The following is a 22,500-nucleotide window of genomic DNA, read 5'->3' as shown; positions in this document are numbered from 1 at the left end:
AAGGAGAGAGAAAGGAGAGAGAAAGGAGACGCCCAGATAAAGGAGAGAGAAAGGAGACGCCAAGATAAAGGAGAAAGAAAGGTGAAGGCCAGATAAAGGAGAGAGAAAGGTGACGGCCAGATAAAGGCAGAGAGAAAGGAGACGGCCAGATAAAGGAGAGAGAAAGGAGACGCCCAGATAAAGGAGAGAGAAAGGAGACGCCCAGATAAAGGAGAGAGAAAGGAGACAGTCAGATAAAGGAGAGAGAAAGGAGACGCCCAGATAAAGGAGAGAGAAAGGAGACGGCCAGATAAAGGAGAGAGAAAGGAGAGAGAAAGGAGACGGCCAGATAAAGAGAGAGAAAGCAGACGGCCAGATAAAGGAGAGAGAAAGGAGACGGCCAGATAAAGGAGAGAGAAAGGAGACGGCCAGATAAAGGAGAGAGAAAGGAGACGGCCAGATAACAGAGAGAAAGGAGACGGCCAGATAAAGGAGAGAGAAAGGAGACGGCCAGATAAAGGAGAGAGAAAGGAGACGGCCAGATAAAGGAGAGAGAAAGGAGACGGCCAGATAAAGGAGAGAGAAAGGAGACGGCCAGATAAAGGAGAGAGAAAGGAGACGGAAGAATAGAGAGAGGAGAGGAGAGGAGAAGAAATAGAAGAGAGGAGAGGAGAAGAAAGAGAGGAGAGGAGAGGAGAGGAGAGGAGAGGAGAAAAGAAAGAGATAAAAGGAGAGGAGAGGAAAAGAAAGAGACAAAAGGAGAGGAGAGGAAAAGAAAGAGACAAAAGGAGAGGAGAGGAGAAGAAAGAGAAGAAGGAAAAAGGAGAGGAGAGAAAGTAAGGAAGAAGGAGAAGGAGGGGAAGTAAGGAAGAAGGAGAGAGAGAAGTAAGGAAGACAGGAGAAGAGAGAAGAAAGGAAGACAGGAGAAGAGAGAAGTAAGGAAGACAGGAGAGAGAGAAGAAAGGAAGACAGGAGAAGAGAGAAGTAAGGAAGACAGGAGAAGAGAGAAGAAAGGAAGACAGGAGAAGAGAGAAGACAGGAGAAGAGAGAAGGAAGACAGGAGAAGAGAGAAGACAGGAGAAGAGAGAAAAGGAAGACAGGAGAAGAGAGAAGACAGGAGAAGAGAGAAGGAAGACAGGAGAAGAGAGAAGACAGGAGAAGAGAGAAGGAAGACAGGAGAAGAGAGAAGACAGGAGAAGAGAGAAGAAAGGAAGAGAGGAAAAAAGAGAAGAAAGGAAAAAAGAGAAGAAAGGAAAAAAGAGAAGAAAGGAAGAGAGGAGACAAGAGGAGAGGAGAGAAAAAAAAAAGAGGAAAGAGGAGAAGAGAGAAAGGAGAGAAAGGAGAGAAGAGAGAAAGGAGAGAAAAGAGGAGAGAAGAGAGAAAGGAGAGAAAAGAGGAGAGAAGAGAGAAAGGAGAGAAAAGAGGAGAGAAAAGAGGAGAGAAGAGAGAGGAGGAGAGGAGGAGAGGAGAGGAGAAAGAGTGAATGAACATTTGTCTGAATATGTATGCGAGTCAAGATATATTCTTGTGTCCATGTGTTTGTCTAGTGTGTGTTGTATTCTAATAAATATTTAAATGGATACTTTAAGGGGACTGTCAGTCTTATTTTTCTATTAGAAAAAAAAAAATCCTTCCACATATTCTAAGGCTCAATTTAGAAAAATACTTAATGATTAATGAGGTTAATTGGGAGGATTCCCAATTGAAAAATTGTGCAAGTGTTTTTATTTCAATTGATAGTCATATCCAATGGGCATGGCATATATGTACATGCTATGCCCACTGTGAGTTTACTTTATTAATTATTTTTACACATAGATGGCTGCATTTGTACTAAGTCACCAATGAGCCAATTACGTGTACTAACTTCTTGCCTGTTTAACCTTTTCCTTGATTTTCAAAAATATTTTACATTATTTTATATTGCTGTTACTAATGTCAATAACATTATAATATTTATAATGTCTCTAATAAAAATAACACCATCGATATTCATAGCATTGGTAAAAAAAAAAAAATGAAATCAGGTAAGGCCACAAGGTCTATTAACCCCCTAATAACGGGTGAATAAAACTAAAAAAAAAACTATACGCTCTGGAGATCAATGGCAATGCACAGACTTTGAGCTCGGGAGTCTGGTACATCAAGCCGAATCACCAGCTTGTAGCACTTTGGCGCACCACCGCGGCGTAGAGCTGCACGCCACAGATCAAGGTCATGGGTCACACCGTGAGGCATCAAAACAAACCGCTCGATCTGTGTCGTAGGGCTGTACACCGCGGCAGCGCGCCAAAATGCTATGAGCCAGTGATTCAGCTTGATGTACCGAAGTCCCACGCTCAAAGTCAGAGCATTGCCATTGATCACCAGAGCATAGTTTTTATTTAATTTTCTTCACCCGTTGCCAAGGTGACTCCTTTGTGGCTAAGCACTTGCAGAGCCATCAATGTGCACAAATTTTTTTTAAATGAGTACAGCATTTTTCCCAGCAGTATTGAGTTAATATTTATTAATATTTGGAAACCTTCTTGGGACTATATTCCTATACTGCCAGTGCCTTAAATTTATGTCACTCATTCTGGTGACTTCTGGCAATGTCTACCCTTTCTGCTGGGGGTTCATTGTATAATGGAGCCCATCTCACTCAACTCACAGCCTCTGGGATAGTACAGTGGTAACGTGTCTGCCTCTCACCCGAGGGGTCGGTGGTTCACGCCCCACCCAGGAGCAAGACGTTTCAATTGTCACCAGGAGGTTACTGCTGTGGCTGGGCACCATGGCAGGTAAGGACAAAGCTCAGCCAAGTCAGCACCAGCGGACACACATTAGTGAGTCAGCATTAGTCGGCACAGGCCAGGCTCCCCTCATGGGCATAGCCCGGGTGAGGCACAGCTTCGCATATCGGACTTATCCTTAATCAACTCACTAAAGTGAGTAATGAGGCCCATAGCCATACCTGTCATGAGTTGGTTTTACATGACAGCTATAGGCATGCCTGGCCATAAGAGGATATAAACACTTCTGGCCAAGTGATTGACCAAATTCCTGCAATGACTTATCTGCCCAAGATCTCAAAATAATGGCTATTTATGCTGCTCTTTGTTATTTCTCAGTTACATGTGGTAATCAACCATAGTCTTTATAGACAGAAAGTCAGACTTCAGGTTTTCATAAAACTGAAAAGGCCGAGGACCATGAGCGAGGAGGACCATGAGCAAGGAATATACGGCCATAAAAAACAATTATGCTGAAGGCCAGAGTGACAGACATGTGCCATCATGAAAAATTAAGCTGAGGGCCAGAGAGACAGGAAGGATTTACCATGAATGCACAAAGCCCTATGAGGATGATTAGACTTTAGGCATTCAGCATGGGGCTCTTGCATCATCTACACCGGTAAGTTAGGGTGGAATGTAAAATCACCAACAAAACTCTCAGCCAGATAAATAAATAATAGACAATAAACCAAAAGAAAATAGAATAGTATTTCATTACATAGGTCTAAATACCCCAACAAACAACTGACACATCTACTGTCTTTACACATAGTCAGCACTACACGTGTTAAGTCACCAAGGAGTCAGTTATTAGTCTTACCTATCAGACCTGTTTACCCTTTTCCTTGATTTTTTGAAAGCTTTATTTGTATTATTTTGTTGTCTTTAACGTTATCAATATTTTAACTCAATACTGCTGGGTCACGCCAAACTGCATCATAACAAAGCACTTGGTCTGCGGAGTACAGCTGTACGCCACTGCAACACGCCAGAGCGCACTTCGAGCGTGACATTCGGCTTGATGCAGCAAACTCCTGCACTCTAAGTCGGCTCATTGCCATTAATCTCCAGAGTGTAGAGTTTTTATTTATTTTCTTCACCCAGCAGTGTTGGGTTAATAGTAATTTAATAATCATGATATCAATAAGAATAATAACACTATCAATAGTAATAGTATTAAAAAGAAAAACACATTTTCCCACAAATTCAAGGAATGGGGAAATCAGGCACAGTCAATAAGGCCTACTGACAGACTCCTTGGTGGCTGAGCACATGTGGAGCCTTCTGTATGTAACAAAATTCACAAAAACACTACAGGAGAAAGTACATAAACCTGTAGTTATTGGGTTAAGAAAGTTCCATTATTAAACAATTTAGAATATTTGTGCAAGTCCAACACTTATGGGGGAAAAGGTCTGCAATGTTGCATTACTCTGCAGGTTGAGTAGGAATAACAGATCTTATAGCTGGTAACTAACCTTCCTGCCATCTTATAATAAAGAAAAAGAGAATAACTTTCTTCTCTGAATGACATTCTATTCATAAATGTGATCGGTTCACCATAAAGACTGCCCTCTGTGAGCTATGCCAGAAAGAGCAGAACACTATTTCTGTGCTCAGGATCCTATTCCTGCCAGCTGTGACCAGGTATGTTTTAGAAAATTTAATCACAGAAAAATAGTTTTAAAATATGACAAATAACACATTGTCACTTACTGTAATTGTTATTGCATAGAGTTACAGAAATAATGTAGTCTTTAAAAAGAAAAAAAATAATAAATAAATAAATTAAATAAATAAATTAATTAATTAATTAATGCAGAGAGGAGGCCAGGAGTCTTGATACCAAACAAATGTTTATGTGAGTCAGGCCTACAAACCACACAACCAAGTAAGCCTAGTGCTTTGATTTTGGTCCATGTGCTGATAGGCAATTGGATCGAATGAGCTTAGCACAAATTCATTGGTAATCAATCTAACTTGCCAAATTATACTTCAAAGTAGCTAAATCCACCAACAGCCCTCTTAAAGTCTTTTGTTTGTGTCTGTGTTAATTTAACTGACCAAACCTACCAGATTTCTGAACCAAAAATCAAGAAACTTACGTAGTGCCAGGATGAACTATATATTTCTTCTTTTCAATTCTAGTTTTCGTTGCGAACAAGTCATGTCTTTCTGTCTTCTTCCAGAGGTAGTAAAACTGGACCAACTCTCCAACAGATCTCGTTCGCACCTAGAGAAGAAAATAAATATTTGTTTATGTAACTTCTCTCACAGTGAATCAATGCCTTTTTCTTCAATCAGAGTAATGAAATAATATACACGTAATCATACATGTTTTAGCTTCTCAAATCACTTGTAGTCTATAGAACAGTGGTTCTTACCCTCCAAGTGCATAGCACAATAATTTATATGTGTATTTCTTGCTTTTTCACTCATAAACATTACAAAATGTAGAAAATCAACTCTAGTTGAAGTAACCTAAAGTTCCTATCAATTAGAGTTCACTGAGTTATCATATAGAGTAATTTACTCTAGTCTCTACATTTTAATGGGAATATATTAAGTCTATACACATATAACAAATTTATATTTGAGTACTAGGTGGAATAAAACGTCGAGGAGCCATAGAAGTCTAGGATATATTATTAGTGTTGTCAGACTGCAAAGGTTTGAAACCACTGCTATAAACAAATAAAAAGCTGAGTTACATAAACAACCAGTATCATCAAACAATCATGTTAATTGATCAGCTCATCGCAAAAGATTATTATGAGCACAATTATCTTATAAAAACAGGTAGGAAAAAATAATACAAGGATGCAAGACGCAAGAATTGTGCCTACTGAGGGAAGGAATTGTTACCATAGATCACTACTGTAAATCTACCACTCAATATAAAAACATGAAAATATAATAATAACCACAGGAATGAGGAAAAATGAAAAAAACAAAAAGAACAGAAGACAAAACAGAAGAAAAAAAATATATGCACACTAATACAGACGACAATGATGGGAAAAAAAAAAATAAATAAATAAAATAAAATAAAATATTACTTTCAATGCTAACACCAGGACATATAAACCATATCATACCTTATTTTGCTGTATTAGGTGGAAATCTTTACCATACGTTTTAAGGCCATTTTCGAAATTTCTACACTCCTCTTCAGACCAAAGAGTCATTGTAGAGGCAAGTGGGGTGGGGTTCATTCTGTGCCTCCGTAAGGCTTCTTCTACATTATACCCGCACTGTAGTAACAAATACAAAGCCTGAAAAGCGAAAGGAAATAAAGAAGGGTAAGATTAAGATTGAACTGAGCTAAGACCTAAAATAAGACGATTCAACTCAGTTTCTAAATACAATGGGCTTGATCATAATCATATAACTAACGAACAGAAAAGACGAAAATATAATATATAACAAAGAGAACAACTAACCTGCTCATCATCTCGAACGTGTTTCCCAAGGGGAATGGCAGCAACGCCCTGAGACCCAGGAGGGGGGTGACTTAACGCACGCAGATATTCTTCCACCTGAGAGCACACAAGACGAGATTCGTCATCTAGGAACTGCTCAGTAAGATGAAAATAACACAGAAAATTTTTTATTTATATATCAAACAAAAAGTGCTATGCATGTCTGTGTATGTTTATGAAAGAATCATGTGCAACACCATAACAAATTTCAAATATTTCATGATAGATCCACACTTTTTCTTCTTTAATTCTAAAGAACAACACAAACTGCCTCTTAATTAATCTGTAATTGACATCTGGCATTCTACTCTTCCATATATCCTTTTATTATCTGTTATAGTATAGGATTCTTTACACTATATATCTAATTTTGTGAACCCATTTCCATCAGATATTTAGGCAAACAAATACAGACTTTCACACTTCCAGCAAATGAAACAAATAGTCCAACATTGGTTTCCTATATTTTCTTTCATTCTTTCCTTCTGGTCAATACATAAATCATTATCTTTAGTTCAGTCCATAATTCAATGACAACAGGATATCTAGTCACATTATAGTACACCACCCCTTATACTATGATGACATCTTTGCATCACGTGCAGTGGAGCCTGCTCTAAGTTGTGCATGCTAAACTTGTGTGCTCACTTGACCCTTGCTTTATTTGTTGGGGAGAAATAGCTCCTCATAAGCTACCTAAAAATTTGTTTATACTGGCAGCCAAGAATACTGATAGAGGGTTTTTTTCATGTTTCCTGAGCTTCTAATTTTTCCCTCAAGAAGCTGAATCAGCGTGTACCCGGCCATGATGTTCGGTATGGCATTGGGAACTCTCGTCATCATTAGATTCGGCAGAACTCTGATAATCCTTTTCTTACAGGTGGTTCCAACGAATTTTTTACTATAATGTGTAACCATACAGCAGTTACTTTTATTATTTATGTTGACTTATCTGTTTTTTCCTTTCTAAATGAACCACAAGATCATACATCCACAACATACTTTTAAACCAATGAGGAGGGTAAAAGGAGAGAGAGAGAGAGGCTGGGCAGTATGCAGGGGTGACTGGAGGGACAAGGAAAGAAATAAAAAGAAAATAATAATAAGGGAAATGTAACAAAGGCGAGAATTACAATGATGATAATACTAGGGAAACAGGAACACCAGCCTGCATCACGCAATGTCTCTAAATCAATTCAAGAGTACATGTCATGCCCAATGTAAGTTTTTTTTTAATTATATTTAGACACAGAGGACGCTACAAGTGCTTAGTCACCAAGGAGTCAGTTATTAGTCCTACCTATCTCACCTGTTTACCCTTTTCCTTGACTTTTGGTAAAGGTCTTTTGCAATATTTCATAGTCTTAAATGTTATCAAAATTTCCTAACAATTTAATAATCATAACATCAATAACAATAACAACAATATCATTGTCAACTGAATGAAAAAGAAAAACACATTTTCCCACCAATTCAAGGAATGGGGAAATCAGGATTGGTCACCATGGCTACTGATAGACTCCTTGCTGGCTGAGCACCTGTGGGGCCATCTGTATGTAACAACATTCACAAAAAACTACAGGGGACAGTACATAAATTTATTGTTTTAACATTAGGTTTAGTTCTTTTGCTTCTTAGTATCATTGTTATTTTAATATTCACTTCTAGAGTGCTTGCCACACATAGCTTTACTTGTAATTTGGTAAAGCATTTGGAAAGCTTCTGTAAATACACTCTCATGTTACAACTGAAATAAAGGTTAACCCAATGGCGACGGGTCACGGCTATCGCCGTCATAACAATACACCCGAAATGAGGCGTGCGGCTGTCCGCAGCGGCGCCGCGCCAAAACGCCCCGAGGCAATGATTCGGCTTGATGTACCAAATTCACGCGCTCAGAGTCGGCGCGTTGCCGCCATTCGCCAGAGCGTAGAGTTTTTTTTATTTTCTATACCCGATGCCATTGGGTTAAAAAAGGGGAGGGAGGGAGAGGGAGAGGGAGAGGGAGAGGGAGAGGGAGAGGGAGAGGGAGAGGGAGAGAGAGAAACCAAACACCCGCAACAAAGAGGCAGTTAACAAGCAGAAAAAACAAGTGGAGACAATAACAACAATAACAGTAAGAGTAAGAGTAAGAATAATTGTATGATGGGAAACAAAAGAAAGAAAGAAAGAAAAAAAAGACTTTAAATTGTTGGGATTTGGAAAACAAATGCATGGCCATATTCATTTGCACATGAGTGACAGTATAAGTTTTTTGGTGTTGCATGTATGTATGTGTAAAAAATATTTCATATTAACCCATTCGCCCTGGATTTATGATCTGTCCCCTGTAGTTTTTGGTGGATTTTGTTACATACAGATGGCTCCACGTGTGTTCAGCCAGCAAGGAGTCTATCAGTAGGCCCTAGTTACTGATCCTGATTTTCCCATTCCTTGAATTGGTGGGAAAATGTGTTTTTCTTATCAATACCATTGCTTTCAATACTGTTATTATTGTTATTGATGTTATGATTATTAAAAACTGGCTATTTGGTGATTAAGAACTTGTAGAGCCATCTATGTGTAAATACAAAAAAATAAACGTGTATTACAGTAGGCATGGCATGTGCTATTGCCATATGGGGCGAATGGGTTAACCCAATGGCGTCGGGTCACGCCTATAGGCGTCATAACAATACGCCCGAAATGTGGCGTGCGGCTGTCCACCACGGCGGTGCGCCAAAGCGCCCCGAGGCAATGATTCAGCTTGATGTACCGAATTCATGCGCTCAGAGTCGGCGTGTTGCCGTGGTTCGCCAGAGCGTAGAGTTTTTTTTAATTTTCTATACCCGTCGCCATTGGGTTAATGTACATACCAACTCGCTCAAAAACACACACTCTATATTCAATAAAATATCAAAGACAAGGGGTTGGTGTATAACTCTTGTCATTTATCTTTGGACTGTTTCCCTTTATCACCTGTTATAATAATATTCATAACAGAGTTACAGCATTATAAATTTAAGTGAAAACTTCCCAATTCTCAAAATACAACGACTAGGTATCATTCATCCTTTTCTTGTGTTTAAAGACATCCAATTCTGGCTTTAAGAGGGTTATGAATCTATTGGCACATTACCTATATTTCAAAATGTAAATACTTTTCCCTTCCATTAAAACCCTACTGGTATATAACAATTTTGAAAGGTATATGCATATCACTCACTCACTCTCAATTTCTCATTCTTTTGCCATTTTCTTTCAGTACTCTGACTCTCAACAAAACAATGTGTCCTACAAAAAATCTAATACAGTTAATGAACAAATAAACCTATCAATAGACTGATGAATTATAAATGACACAGAAGCTTTCTCTAAACAGTTTTCTTCATCCCTTTTGATCAAAAACACTCACCAATTGCTCCCCGTCATGTACCTGTTTAGGACTCAATTTGCCAGGCTCCCATAGTAGTTTATCTTCATTCTCATAAGGTGGTGTCGCACCATATGCTTGGAGGCCCTCTGGTACTTGTGCCTGATACGATGCACCAATCATGATTGTTTTGTGCCAATCTTCCTCCTCCCCAGAATACTCGCCCTCCTCTTCCTCCTCATCCTCACTCTGCTGTCTTGACCCAACAGTTGAGAGTATCCCAACAGGTTTGTGGCCTAGAAGGAAGGGGGGGGGGGGTTAAAAATGCAATAATGTTCTTTAAAAACCTTTTCCATTTGGAATAATAAAGAGTGAAATCAATTCCTAGGGTTTAGCATCCACACTGCAATAGCATCACTCACATCTTAGCGATCGTGATGATGACGTTGTGGGTGTGTCACCATTAGTGTCCATGTCGGCATAAAGCTGTGCTAGTTCCGAAGTCTTCTCTCTCCTTTTTCTTTCAGGCTTTACTTCTGGTTTAACCTCCTGTAATTATCATTTAGGTTTAGAAAAATATGTTTAATGTCTGAAACTGTCCAAAATACTTAACTGTTACTAGATCTAAATAGAACACTTATGAATATCTATAATCATACAAGTATATATCAATAGCTAATAAGTATATGCATAAATAAAATATGTTTCACAAATTAATAAATGAATCAGCTTACACCACATACCTTATCATGATTATTTACATTTTCCTCTGAGGTGGAGGACCGCGAAGATATAACTTCGGGTTCCTCCTGCTCTTCCACTTCATTTTCTGCTTCGACGACATTCTCGATTTCTACTTCATTGCTGTTCTCGTTCTCGTTCTCGGCCTGAATGGCCTCTCCCTCACCATTCGCCTGTTCTTCAGTCTCCGCCTCAACCTCCTCCCCCTCCTCTGGTGGATATCCCCCATACATGGCTAGCAACTGCTCTATGGGCATGTCCTGTTCCTGGGGCAAAGATGTTGCCATTTAATCCTTGTATAACATGCCACAATCTTTTAAAAGAAAAATGGATATGAAAGTATCCATCATGTATTAACAAGCAGGCAGCTATTTATATATCCAGTTCAAATGGTATACTTAAATTTGGTTGTAAAGCTAGCAGCACTCCAAACAATTATGGGCATTTAGGTGTGCTTGAAAAAAATTATAAAATATTTCACATGATCCTCCAACTAGGCCTATATCAGTTCTTTTTAAGGTCACTAACATACCTTTGGCCTAAACAAAGAGTCTACCAATCAAATCACAGGTTCCCAGTTACTAAATTATAGACAGCTTCTACATACTGTCCTGATCTTGCTCAGATATACTATGGATTAATTAATAATCAATCAAAGATCTGGAGGATTTTCATATTCTGTACCTTCAAATATTTTCAACAGGATTAGACACTTTACATTTGAACAATAAATAAGCTACCACCTGTGATAAACAAGTCCAATTTATGTTAGTAATAATTCCTACACTATTAGTTAGATCTAAGCAAGCCTACTGGCATGCATCAATTTACTATACTGAAGATGAATAAACAATGGCATCATGGACAATGCACTATAGCAAGTATGACAAAACATATCTTTTAACTTTCAAAACATTCAATAAAAGAATAAACCATACTTGAAAGGTATAGAGACAAACTCTCTGATCTACTTTATATCTCCAAGAGAGACTTTACCATATCTCCTCCTCTGCAAAAATTACAACTTGAGGATAATTCTCAGTAGCATGAGTCTATATTCAGGTGACACTCAAAAAAGTAACTAGAGAAGCTTGGGCCAAATCCATTACTCACAAGTGTTAATTGTTTAGGAAATGAGCACAGAGAAGAATGTGTGTCTAATTACTTGGTTCCCTATCAAGAATGTAAACGGGGATAACATATGGGTGTTGCAACTTCTGCACCACTTATGCAATTTCCTTTGTTGTTGTTTTTTTCCAAGTTTCAGGTAGAGAGAAAATTCCAATTGTATAAATATCAATCACAAGAAAGTGAAGTATTTGGCCCAAATACAGCCATGGATACTTAACAATGACCATTCTATTTTATAATCCTGATACATTTTCACTCAGCTATGAAAATAAATAATAAATCTAAAAATATATATATATATATATATAAATATACATATATACATATATACACAAATATACCTATATACATATATACACATATCTACATATATATGTATATCTATATATAAACATACAATATATATACATCTATACATTATACATACAAATTACCAATATATATATATATATATATATATATATATATATATATACGTGTGTGTGTGTGTGTGTGTGTGTGTGTGTGTGTGTGTGTGTGTGTGTGTGTGTGTGTGTGTGTGTGTGTGTGTGTGTGTGTGTGTATTATATATGTATGTATGTATGAATATATACCAATATATATACATATAAATACATATATATTTATATACATATATTGGTATATAGATATATACACATTTACATATATATATATATATATATATATATATATATATACATATACATATATATTCATACATATACACATAGGAATATACATATACACAGACAAATATATAAACATACGTATATACATACATACAAATATATATGCATAAATATATATAAATATATATAAATAAATATACACATACATAAATTATATATGTATATATATAAAAATACATATAAATATATACATACATATCATATTATACATATTTATAGATCTATGTATATATATATATACTTATAGATATATTTGTATGTATATATATATATAAAAATATATACATATGTACATACATATATATAATATATATTTACATATATTTGTATATGCAAATATATGTATGTATACATATATATTTAAATATATATATATATATATATATTTAATATATATACATATACATTCAAATATATATACATATACATTCAAATATACATACATATTTATTAGAGTATATACATATAAATATATATATGCAGATATATACATATATGTATATATACATACATATATATGTACATATACATATATGTGCACATATATTAACACACGCACATATATAATTATATATATATATATTATATTATATATATATAAATATATATATATATATATATATACACACACACACACACATAAACATATATATTACACACACACACACACACACACACACACACACACACACACACACACACGTGCGCGCGCGCACACACACACACACACACACACACACACACACACACACACACACACACACACACACACACACACACACACACACACACACACACACACACACAGTAAATATATATAAAATATATATAATATATATACATATAAAACATATAAAACATATATCTATAATATATATATAACAAATATATAATATATACATATACATAAATATAAATCCATATATATCAACATATATATCCATATAAATCCATATATACATATAAAACTATATATGTACATATATATACAGAATCTTCCTTATATGTACATAAACGTCCATATACATATATCTATATATACATATATATATATATATATATATATATATATATATATATATATATATGTATGTGTATTTACATGTATATATATATACATGTTACATATACATATACTTCTATATATACGTATATATACATATATATAGCTATATATATATATATATATATATATATATATATATATATATATATATATATATGTATATACATATATATATGTATATATATATTCATTTATATATATTATATACACATATATATCATATATAAATATATATATTATATATATACATATAAATATACATATTTTACATATATTATACATATATGTATTATATATATATCATATATTATATATACATATATATATATCATATATCATATATCATATATCATATTATATATATACATATATATCATATATATATCATATTATATATACATATATATTATGTATATATATCATATATTATATAAATATCATATTATATATATATATTATGTATAAGTCATATATTATATATGTCATATATTATATATATATATATATATCATATATCATATATATATATATCATATATCATATATATATCATATATTATATATATATCATATATTATATATATATCATATATCATATATATATCATATATCATATATATATCATATATATTATATATATATCACATATAAATACATATTTCTATATATATATATATATATATATATATAGTATAAACAGACATATTATATATTATATATATTATATATATTATACATACATATATATCATAGATCATATACACATATATATATATTATATATATAATTACAGATATATATTCATATGTATTTTTACATATTCACATGTACTCAAGTGCACGTGCACACCCAGACACAAAAATATACATATACTTATATATATATACTATATATACATATACCTATATATATACATTATATATACATATACATATATATACATTATATATACATATACATATATATACATTATATATACATATACATATATATACATTATATATATATATATACATATACATATACATATATATACACATTATATATACATATACATATATATACACATTATATATACATATACATATATATACACATTATATATACATATACATATATATACACATTATATATACATATACATATATATACACATTATATATACATATACATATATATACACATTATATATACATATACATATATATACACATTATATATACATATACATATATATACACAATATATATACATATACATATATATACACAATATATATACATATACATATATATACACATTATATATACATATACATATATATACACATTATATATATATACATATATATACACATTATATATATATACATATATATACACATTATATATACATACATATATATACACATTATATATACATACATATATATACACATTATATATACATATACATATATATACACATTATATATACATATACATCTATATACACATTATATATACATATACATATATATACACATTATATATACATATACATATATATACACATTGTATATAATATATATATCATATATATATAAATTATCATATACATATATATATATATATATATACATATACATATATATATATATATAATATACATATATATTATATTAAATATATCATATATTATATATATAATATATATATATATAATATACATATATATATATAATATATATATATACTATATAACATATACATTATATATATATATATATATAATATATATATATATATATACATATATTATATATATATACATATACTATAATATTATATATATATAAATATAATATACTATATATACATATATAATATATATATATATATATACTATATATACATTAAATATATATATATCTATGATATACATAATATAACATATACAATATACATACAATAAACATATATACATTATATTACATATTACAATATAATAATATATATACAAATATAAATATATACAATATAAACATATATATATTACATATATAACATAAATACATATATACACTATATACATATATAACATATATACACATATATACACATATATATACATATATACACATATATATACATATATACACATATATATACATATATACACATATATATACATATATATACATATATACACATATATATACATATATACACATATATATACATATATACACATATATATACATATATACACATATATATACATATATACATATATATACATAATACACATATATATACATATATACACATATATATACATATATATACATATATACACATATATATACATATATACACTATATTATATATACATATATATACATATATACACATATATATACATATATACACATAATATATACACATATATACATATATACACATATATTACATATATACACATATATACATATATACACATATATACATATATACCATATATACATATATACACATATATACATATATACAATATATACATATACAATAATATATATAACATATCAATATAAACATATATACATAAATATATAACATATATACATATATAATTTATATACATATAAATATATATACATATATACAATATAAATATTAAATTATAAATACAAATATCATATATATACAATTTTATTATAAATAATAATATAAATATAAATAAATATATAAATATATACAATATACTATAAATAATATATCATAATACATTTAAATATAACATATATAACATATATTACACAATATATACATATATATATCATATATAAAAATAATTATAATATAATAATATATAAATATATATATAATATATACATATATTATATAAATATATACATATATATATAAATATATTATACTATATATAACATATATAACAACATATATATTAAAATATATATTAATATATACAATATATAATTCAATATATATATAACAATATATATATATATATATATACATATATAACATATATATAATATAAATACACATATATATACCATATATACATATATACATATATATACATATATACATATATATATAACATATATACATATATACATATATATACATATATACATATATATATATACATATATACATATATTCATATATATACATATATACATATATATACATATATACATATATACATATATATATACTTATATACCTATATATACATATATATACATATATACATGTATATATACGTATATACTATATATACAATATACACACATATACATATATATACATATATACACATATATATATACATATATACACATATATATATACATATATACACATAATATATATACATATATACACAAATATATACATATGACACATATATATACATATATACACATATATATACATATATATACACCATACATATATATACAACACATATATACATATATAGACACACATATATACATATATATATACATATATACATATATACATATATATACATATATATACATATATATACATATATATATACTTATATACCTATATATACATATATATACATATATACATGTATATATACTTATATACCTATATATACATATATATACACACATATACATATATATACATATATACACATATATATATACATATATACACATATATATATACATATATACACATATATATACATATATACACATATATATATACATATATACACATATATATATACATATATACACATATATATATACATATATACACATATATATATACACACATATATATATATATATATACACACATATATACATATATATACACACATATACATATATATACACACATATATACATATATATACATATATACACATATATATACATATATACATATATATATATATACACACATATATACATATATATACACACATATACATATATATACACACATATACATATATATACACACATATATACATATATATACACACATATATACATATATATACATATATACACATATATATACATATATACATATATATACATATATATACACACATATATACATATATATACACACATATATACATATATATACACATATACAAATATATACACATACAAATATATACACATATACAAATATATACACATATATACATATATACACATATATACATATATACATATATATATACATATATACATATATATACACTTATATATACATATATATACATATATATACATATATATACATATATATACACATATATATACATATATATACACATATATATACATATATATACACATATACATATATATACACATATACATATATATACACATATACATATATATATACACATATACATATACACATATACATATATATACACACATATATATACATATACATATACATAATAAATGCATATACATACATATCTATACATATATACTTATATATATGTATATATATACATACACATTAATTACATGAACGAGTTCTTTCTTTATGGAAGAAAAAAGGGGGGGGGGAAGAAAAGAAAGAGCGAAAGAAAGAAAAAAAGAGAATAAAAGAACGAAAAATTGAAAAAAGAAAGAAAGAAAAAATGGTTAAGGGTATATACAGTGTATGTGAATGCATGTGCACGTATGCATGTATATGCAATTATCATATCAGAATCTTCAAGAAAATGAGTGTATCAAAACATATCCATCCAATCAAATTCTTCATTTTCAACAGTATTCCTGACCCCAATTCCAGTCTTATGTTTACACAGGGTCATCCTTGCGAACAGTCATTATTCTGCATCCACAACTGTACCTCTACCAGAGAATCAGGTCACCCTCACCTTCTGCAGGTTAGCAACGCCACCCACCTTCTGCAGGGTATCGATCTCTTCCTCCCTATCACTACCCTCTTCCATATCCTCCTCTTCATCTAGCGTTCTTTCATCATCGAAATCATCTACTAGCATTTCTGCCGTAGGCTCAAATTCTCCGTCCCCTGTGTCACTTTCACTCCCCGTTGGTCCTGTGCTCTCTTTCTGCTGCTATAAGTAAAAACAAAAATTAAATTGTGTGATTATTGAATAGTCTGCACATTTAACTGCAATTTCAAACTTACATTAGTTACTTTGTGTAAGGAAAATTTGAAGGGGTACAAAAAAATAGTATGACGTAGTACACAAGTGATAGTAAAACTGGAGAGAGAATGTTTGAGCGAGCAGGTAATCGATGCTCATCATAGTATTTAAAGAACTATTCTAAGTACTTGTAGTGTATCAGTTTTGTGTATTTACTAGCAAGCAAGTTTGGTTCATCTCCTACGATCATAAAAAAAAAAAAATAATAATAATAAAATTGATAGTCATAGGAAAAACTTGTGTTTAGAATAGAATTTGCTACAGGATGAAACTCTGAATAACATCTCCCTAAATCAATGATATCGCATAGTTCTTGCTTTAAGATATTTTCAAAGAAAACTTAGGCAAGCCCATTTATGACAAGAGTTTCTTTGCAATGCTTTCAATATAAACAGCAAGTGAAAAAGAGTGCAGGAAGAGAAAAGAATGTAACACTGGTCTAAAAAAATGCTGGCCCATTTCCTCATACATAGTGAAAATATTTCCCCCTCCCCTTCACATTCTTAGGAGTTGATATATATAATAGAAATACCCTGAAAATTCCCCAATGGCACTCCTGATTATTTTACCCAATGAATGGATGCCCAAATATAGCAAATATTCAAGAAGGGTGAAAAAGACATGCCCAGCATATTTGTGCTTCTGTTTACAGAGATCATAGCTCATATAGCTACAAATTCTTTTAGAAAACTATTCAGCTTGGTACCAATTAGTTACAAGCATTCTTCCTAAAATTAGGGTTCTGCAGTTTTAATACTTTCATGAGTGTACATGAGAAATATGTTTATATAATATAAGCATTCTATCACTGTGGATTAATTGAGTATCACTGCCTCTGGGATCTGGTAATTGGAAGCCCAGCATAATGTACTTGCAAAGATGGTGTTAATTTATTTCAATACAATAATCTTTATTAAAAATTCTTATCAATGCTTTGAGCTCAATACTGCTATCTATTATAAGTGGATTACAACAATCATATCATATGTGATAATCATTGCATGTGTTCTTTTGGTAATCTTACTTTTAGCACAAATTTTGATCTCATTCTACAACTATTACATCTTCAATAATTTGTCTTTAACTTTACTATACCATTGTTATGCTTGTCCTTAGTACCTAGAAACTACACTACCACTAATGAGGAGAGTTTCCAAAGGCTGTAAATGATAAAGGTATTCACAAATACTATCAGCTGCAGCTTGGAAATTCATACTAATGATACATCTAATAAAAGTAAATATTTTTCTTTTTATAAACTATTGGTTTAATAGGATCTCACAAAACTGATGCTTCCCATATAACAGAGCACCGACAATACTGCAATTGCTTGTTGTAATTAACAATTAAACAAAATATTTTCTTTCTGTGGTTCTAAAATACAAATGATTAATATATCGAGATTACGTAAGTGAATTTCATTCCTACATAGCTACCAAGCACTAGTTTAAATAACACTGCAACTTATCTCTTCCCTGGGATTATATATTCCTCATATCAGCAAGTTTTTTTCTTCTTTCTTTTTTGTTATGAATCAACTAAAATTCTTTGGTTCTCTTTCAGTTATCCATTGTCCTTTGTTTTTCTTTCCCATTTACTTCCTTTTTCTGAATTTTAACACAAGAGTATCTTCTCTTTCTTTCCACCCAGACACTCATTCATGCAACCACCCAACCACCTACCCATCCACCCATCCTACCATCCATTCATTCACCTAACCACCACACATCCAACCACTCATACACTTGTCCACCCACCCATCCACTTACATACCCACCCATCTTCTAACAAAAGCTCATAAAAGTATGTTATACATAAACTGATAAAAATTTCCAGAGTCCATTCAGCCTCTTTAAAAAAAAGTTTTAATACACAACACTTATATAATGTAACAAACATATCTTCATGAATACTAATAATTTCAAATTGATGCAAATTCCTCAATTACTGGAAGTTCAGCATAAACCCTACTGCAATTACCTGACCTGTTGGAACTACTTTACTAATAGAATTAAAACTGAAAATTATGTATTCTAGATAACATGAACAAGCCACTGAAACACATGTGTAATGTTCACTGCTGCAATCTTGTACCTCCTTGTTGAAAGGTTAGATTAATTTGGAAACAGCAGGGCCGAGGCAGCTATCATCACACACCATTCATCACTGGGGTGGGTAATGCTCTATTCATAACCAATTTTTAGTAAAATTACATTTCTGGACATACATGTAGTGCAAGGTACGCAATACATGGATTTCATGGACAGATGAATTCCAAGACTGTGACGTAAGTTATAGCTATTTTAATTTACGCTGTTAATAAAACGAGCGAACTACATGGCACATGTAATTTAATGTTCTGGTAAAGGCCAGCAAACTTCTACTATGTTTTAGACAAGAAAGAGTTTTGGAGTTTTCCCTTTATGACTATCATCAATACAAACGATAGTGGTCACAAACATAGGTGAAAAAATACTAATCCATACTTTATCTTGCTAGAATATAAGGGAAGGGGGTTTGTTTGACTTTAAAATGGAGCAAAGCATTAGGGACTGAGGTCATTGCCTCACACTGGTAGAGCACCACTAGTAAGCCTTCCAATCACATATCACAAATATTCAAATAAATATAGATAAACCATAGCCAACATAATCACAGAAACAACTCTTATATTTTAAGCTCATTGTAAATGCCTTGTAAACAATTACTTGGAGTTCAAAAATATATTGATTACATACCTAATGCTGTATGTATGTTTAAAAATGCAAAATACGAAAGTATGTTTAATTAAACAAAACTTGTATACAATTAAAATCATCTCCTAGTATGAACATAACACCTGTACTTCACATATGCACACTTACACAAAGTGGTTAATCTTTATGGTACAAACACACTAAACTAAGACAAATTTAAGATAACATTCTTGTAGAGAACTAAAAGTTGCAGTCGTTGACACAAGATATAATCTAAAGGCTCGAACATGTAACTCCATAAATAAAGGAAACAGATCGCGGAAAGAATTTCTCATATCAAAAGTCCCCTCAGTACTTCCGAATTCTAGCTCTCGTCACACATATCGCAAAGAAAACAATATTTCCCATGAGGTATTGGGGGTAAAGCCCCCCCACCAACCCTCCACTCGGACAGTGCCCAAAGGGCACTAATGCCTTACTACTAACTCCAATAAAAAAATAAACCGTAAAAAAGTTTGAAGAAATTGCTTAAGCAATTGCAAAATAACTATAATCGCCCATTATATTTTCCTTTATCTATGATAAGTGTCCAGATCAGAAGTGCACATTGAAATGATTGAAGCTCGTAACATTTATAAATACATAAAACCACACTGCTGGGTACTGCATATCATCTGTGACAAAGATAAGGGCAAAATTGCTTACCATGAGCTAATGTAAGCATAGCCACAAACATTGATACCATCTCCTCTGCTCTTCAGACTCCAGCAAAGACAAAGAAATTCCTGCCAAGTATAATCTGCCAAAATATAGTCTGTCCACCTCCCTAGGCATTCATCAGCCAATAAGGAATTCATCAAAGGTCTATCTCGGCAAATTTATGATAGGGAAAGTACATTCACCTTTGTAAAAGAGCAAAGTTCGAAGGTCATGGCATCATTTTTATTATACTTCCTTTTCAATAATTACCTGCTATAAGTGTATGCAAAAGTCTGCACTAAAGCCCCACTACCAAACAACCTATGCAAAAACTTGATAATCTTGACGCGTTTCCCCCCGAAGCCAACAGTAGGAAAAATCAGGAATACATTAATACTAAATTAACACTTGTATTTTACTTACTACCTCTACTATACAATACGTGACCTATCTTAAAAACAAGCCATTGCAATATTAGTACAATAAAATGCTAAGAAGTAAATAAATAAATTAAAAAATTGAAAATTACAAAAATGATGCAACTCTGCCCAAATTCATTCATATGCAGAAGAAAATGGCAAATACACGGGCGAGGGCATTCCCAATCGAGTCTACGCAAAACCAAGTACACTTCGGATAACCCCAAAGATCACGCTCAGCCTAGGCCTACGTGTCCTC

The 22,500-nt window shown here is 31.1% G+C and overlaps 1 protein-coding gene across 17 annotated transcripts in view; it reads right to left on the bottom strand.

The window, feature by feature from the left end:
• LOC125041702 (mesoderm induction early response protein 1-like) overlaps positions 1–22,500 on the bottom strand; it is a 28,227-nt gene that overhangs the window by 4,820 nt on the left and 907 nt on the right. For 4 of the 17 annotated variants that reach the window (XM_047636900.1, XM_047636904.1, XM_047636911.1 and 1 more), the window contains exons 2-8: positions 18,134–18,334; positions 10,334–10,597; positions 10,013–10,139; positions 9,633–9,886; positions 6,200–6,331; positions 5,855–6,031; positions 4,862–4,989 (exon numbers count right to left, since the gene is read on the bottom strand). In XM_047636900.1, the coding sequence (XP_047492856.1) occupies positions 4,862–4,989; positions 5,855–6,031; positions 6,200–6,331; positions 9,633–9,886; positions 10,013–10,139; positions 10,334–10,597; positions 18,134–18,334 (1,283 nt within the window). The remainder of the gene's footprint in view (positions 1–4,861; positions 4,990–5,854; positions 6,032–6,199; positions 6,332–9,632; positions 9,887–10,012; positions 10,140–10,333; positions 10,598–18,133; positions 18,335–22,500) is intronic. The other 13 variants (XM_047636909.1, XM_047636910.1, XM_047636901.1 and 10 more) reach the window with 10 other exon arrangements.

The sequence above is a fragment of the Penaeus chinensis genome, chromosome 31, assembly GCF_019202785.1.
Source record: "Penaeus chinensis breed Huanghai No. 1 chromosome 31, ASM1920278v2, whole genome shotgun sequence".
NCBI lineage: Eukaryota > Metazoa > Arthropoda > Malacostraca > Decapoda > Penaeidae > Penaeus > Penaeus chinensis.
This window is presented reverse-complemented; position numbering and strand designations above follow the sequence as displayed.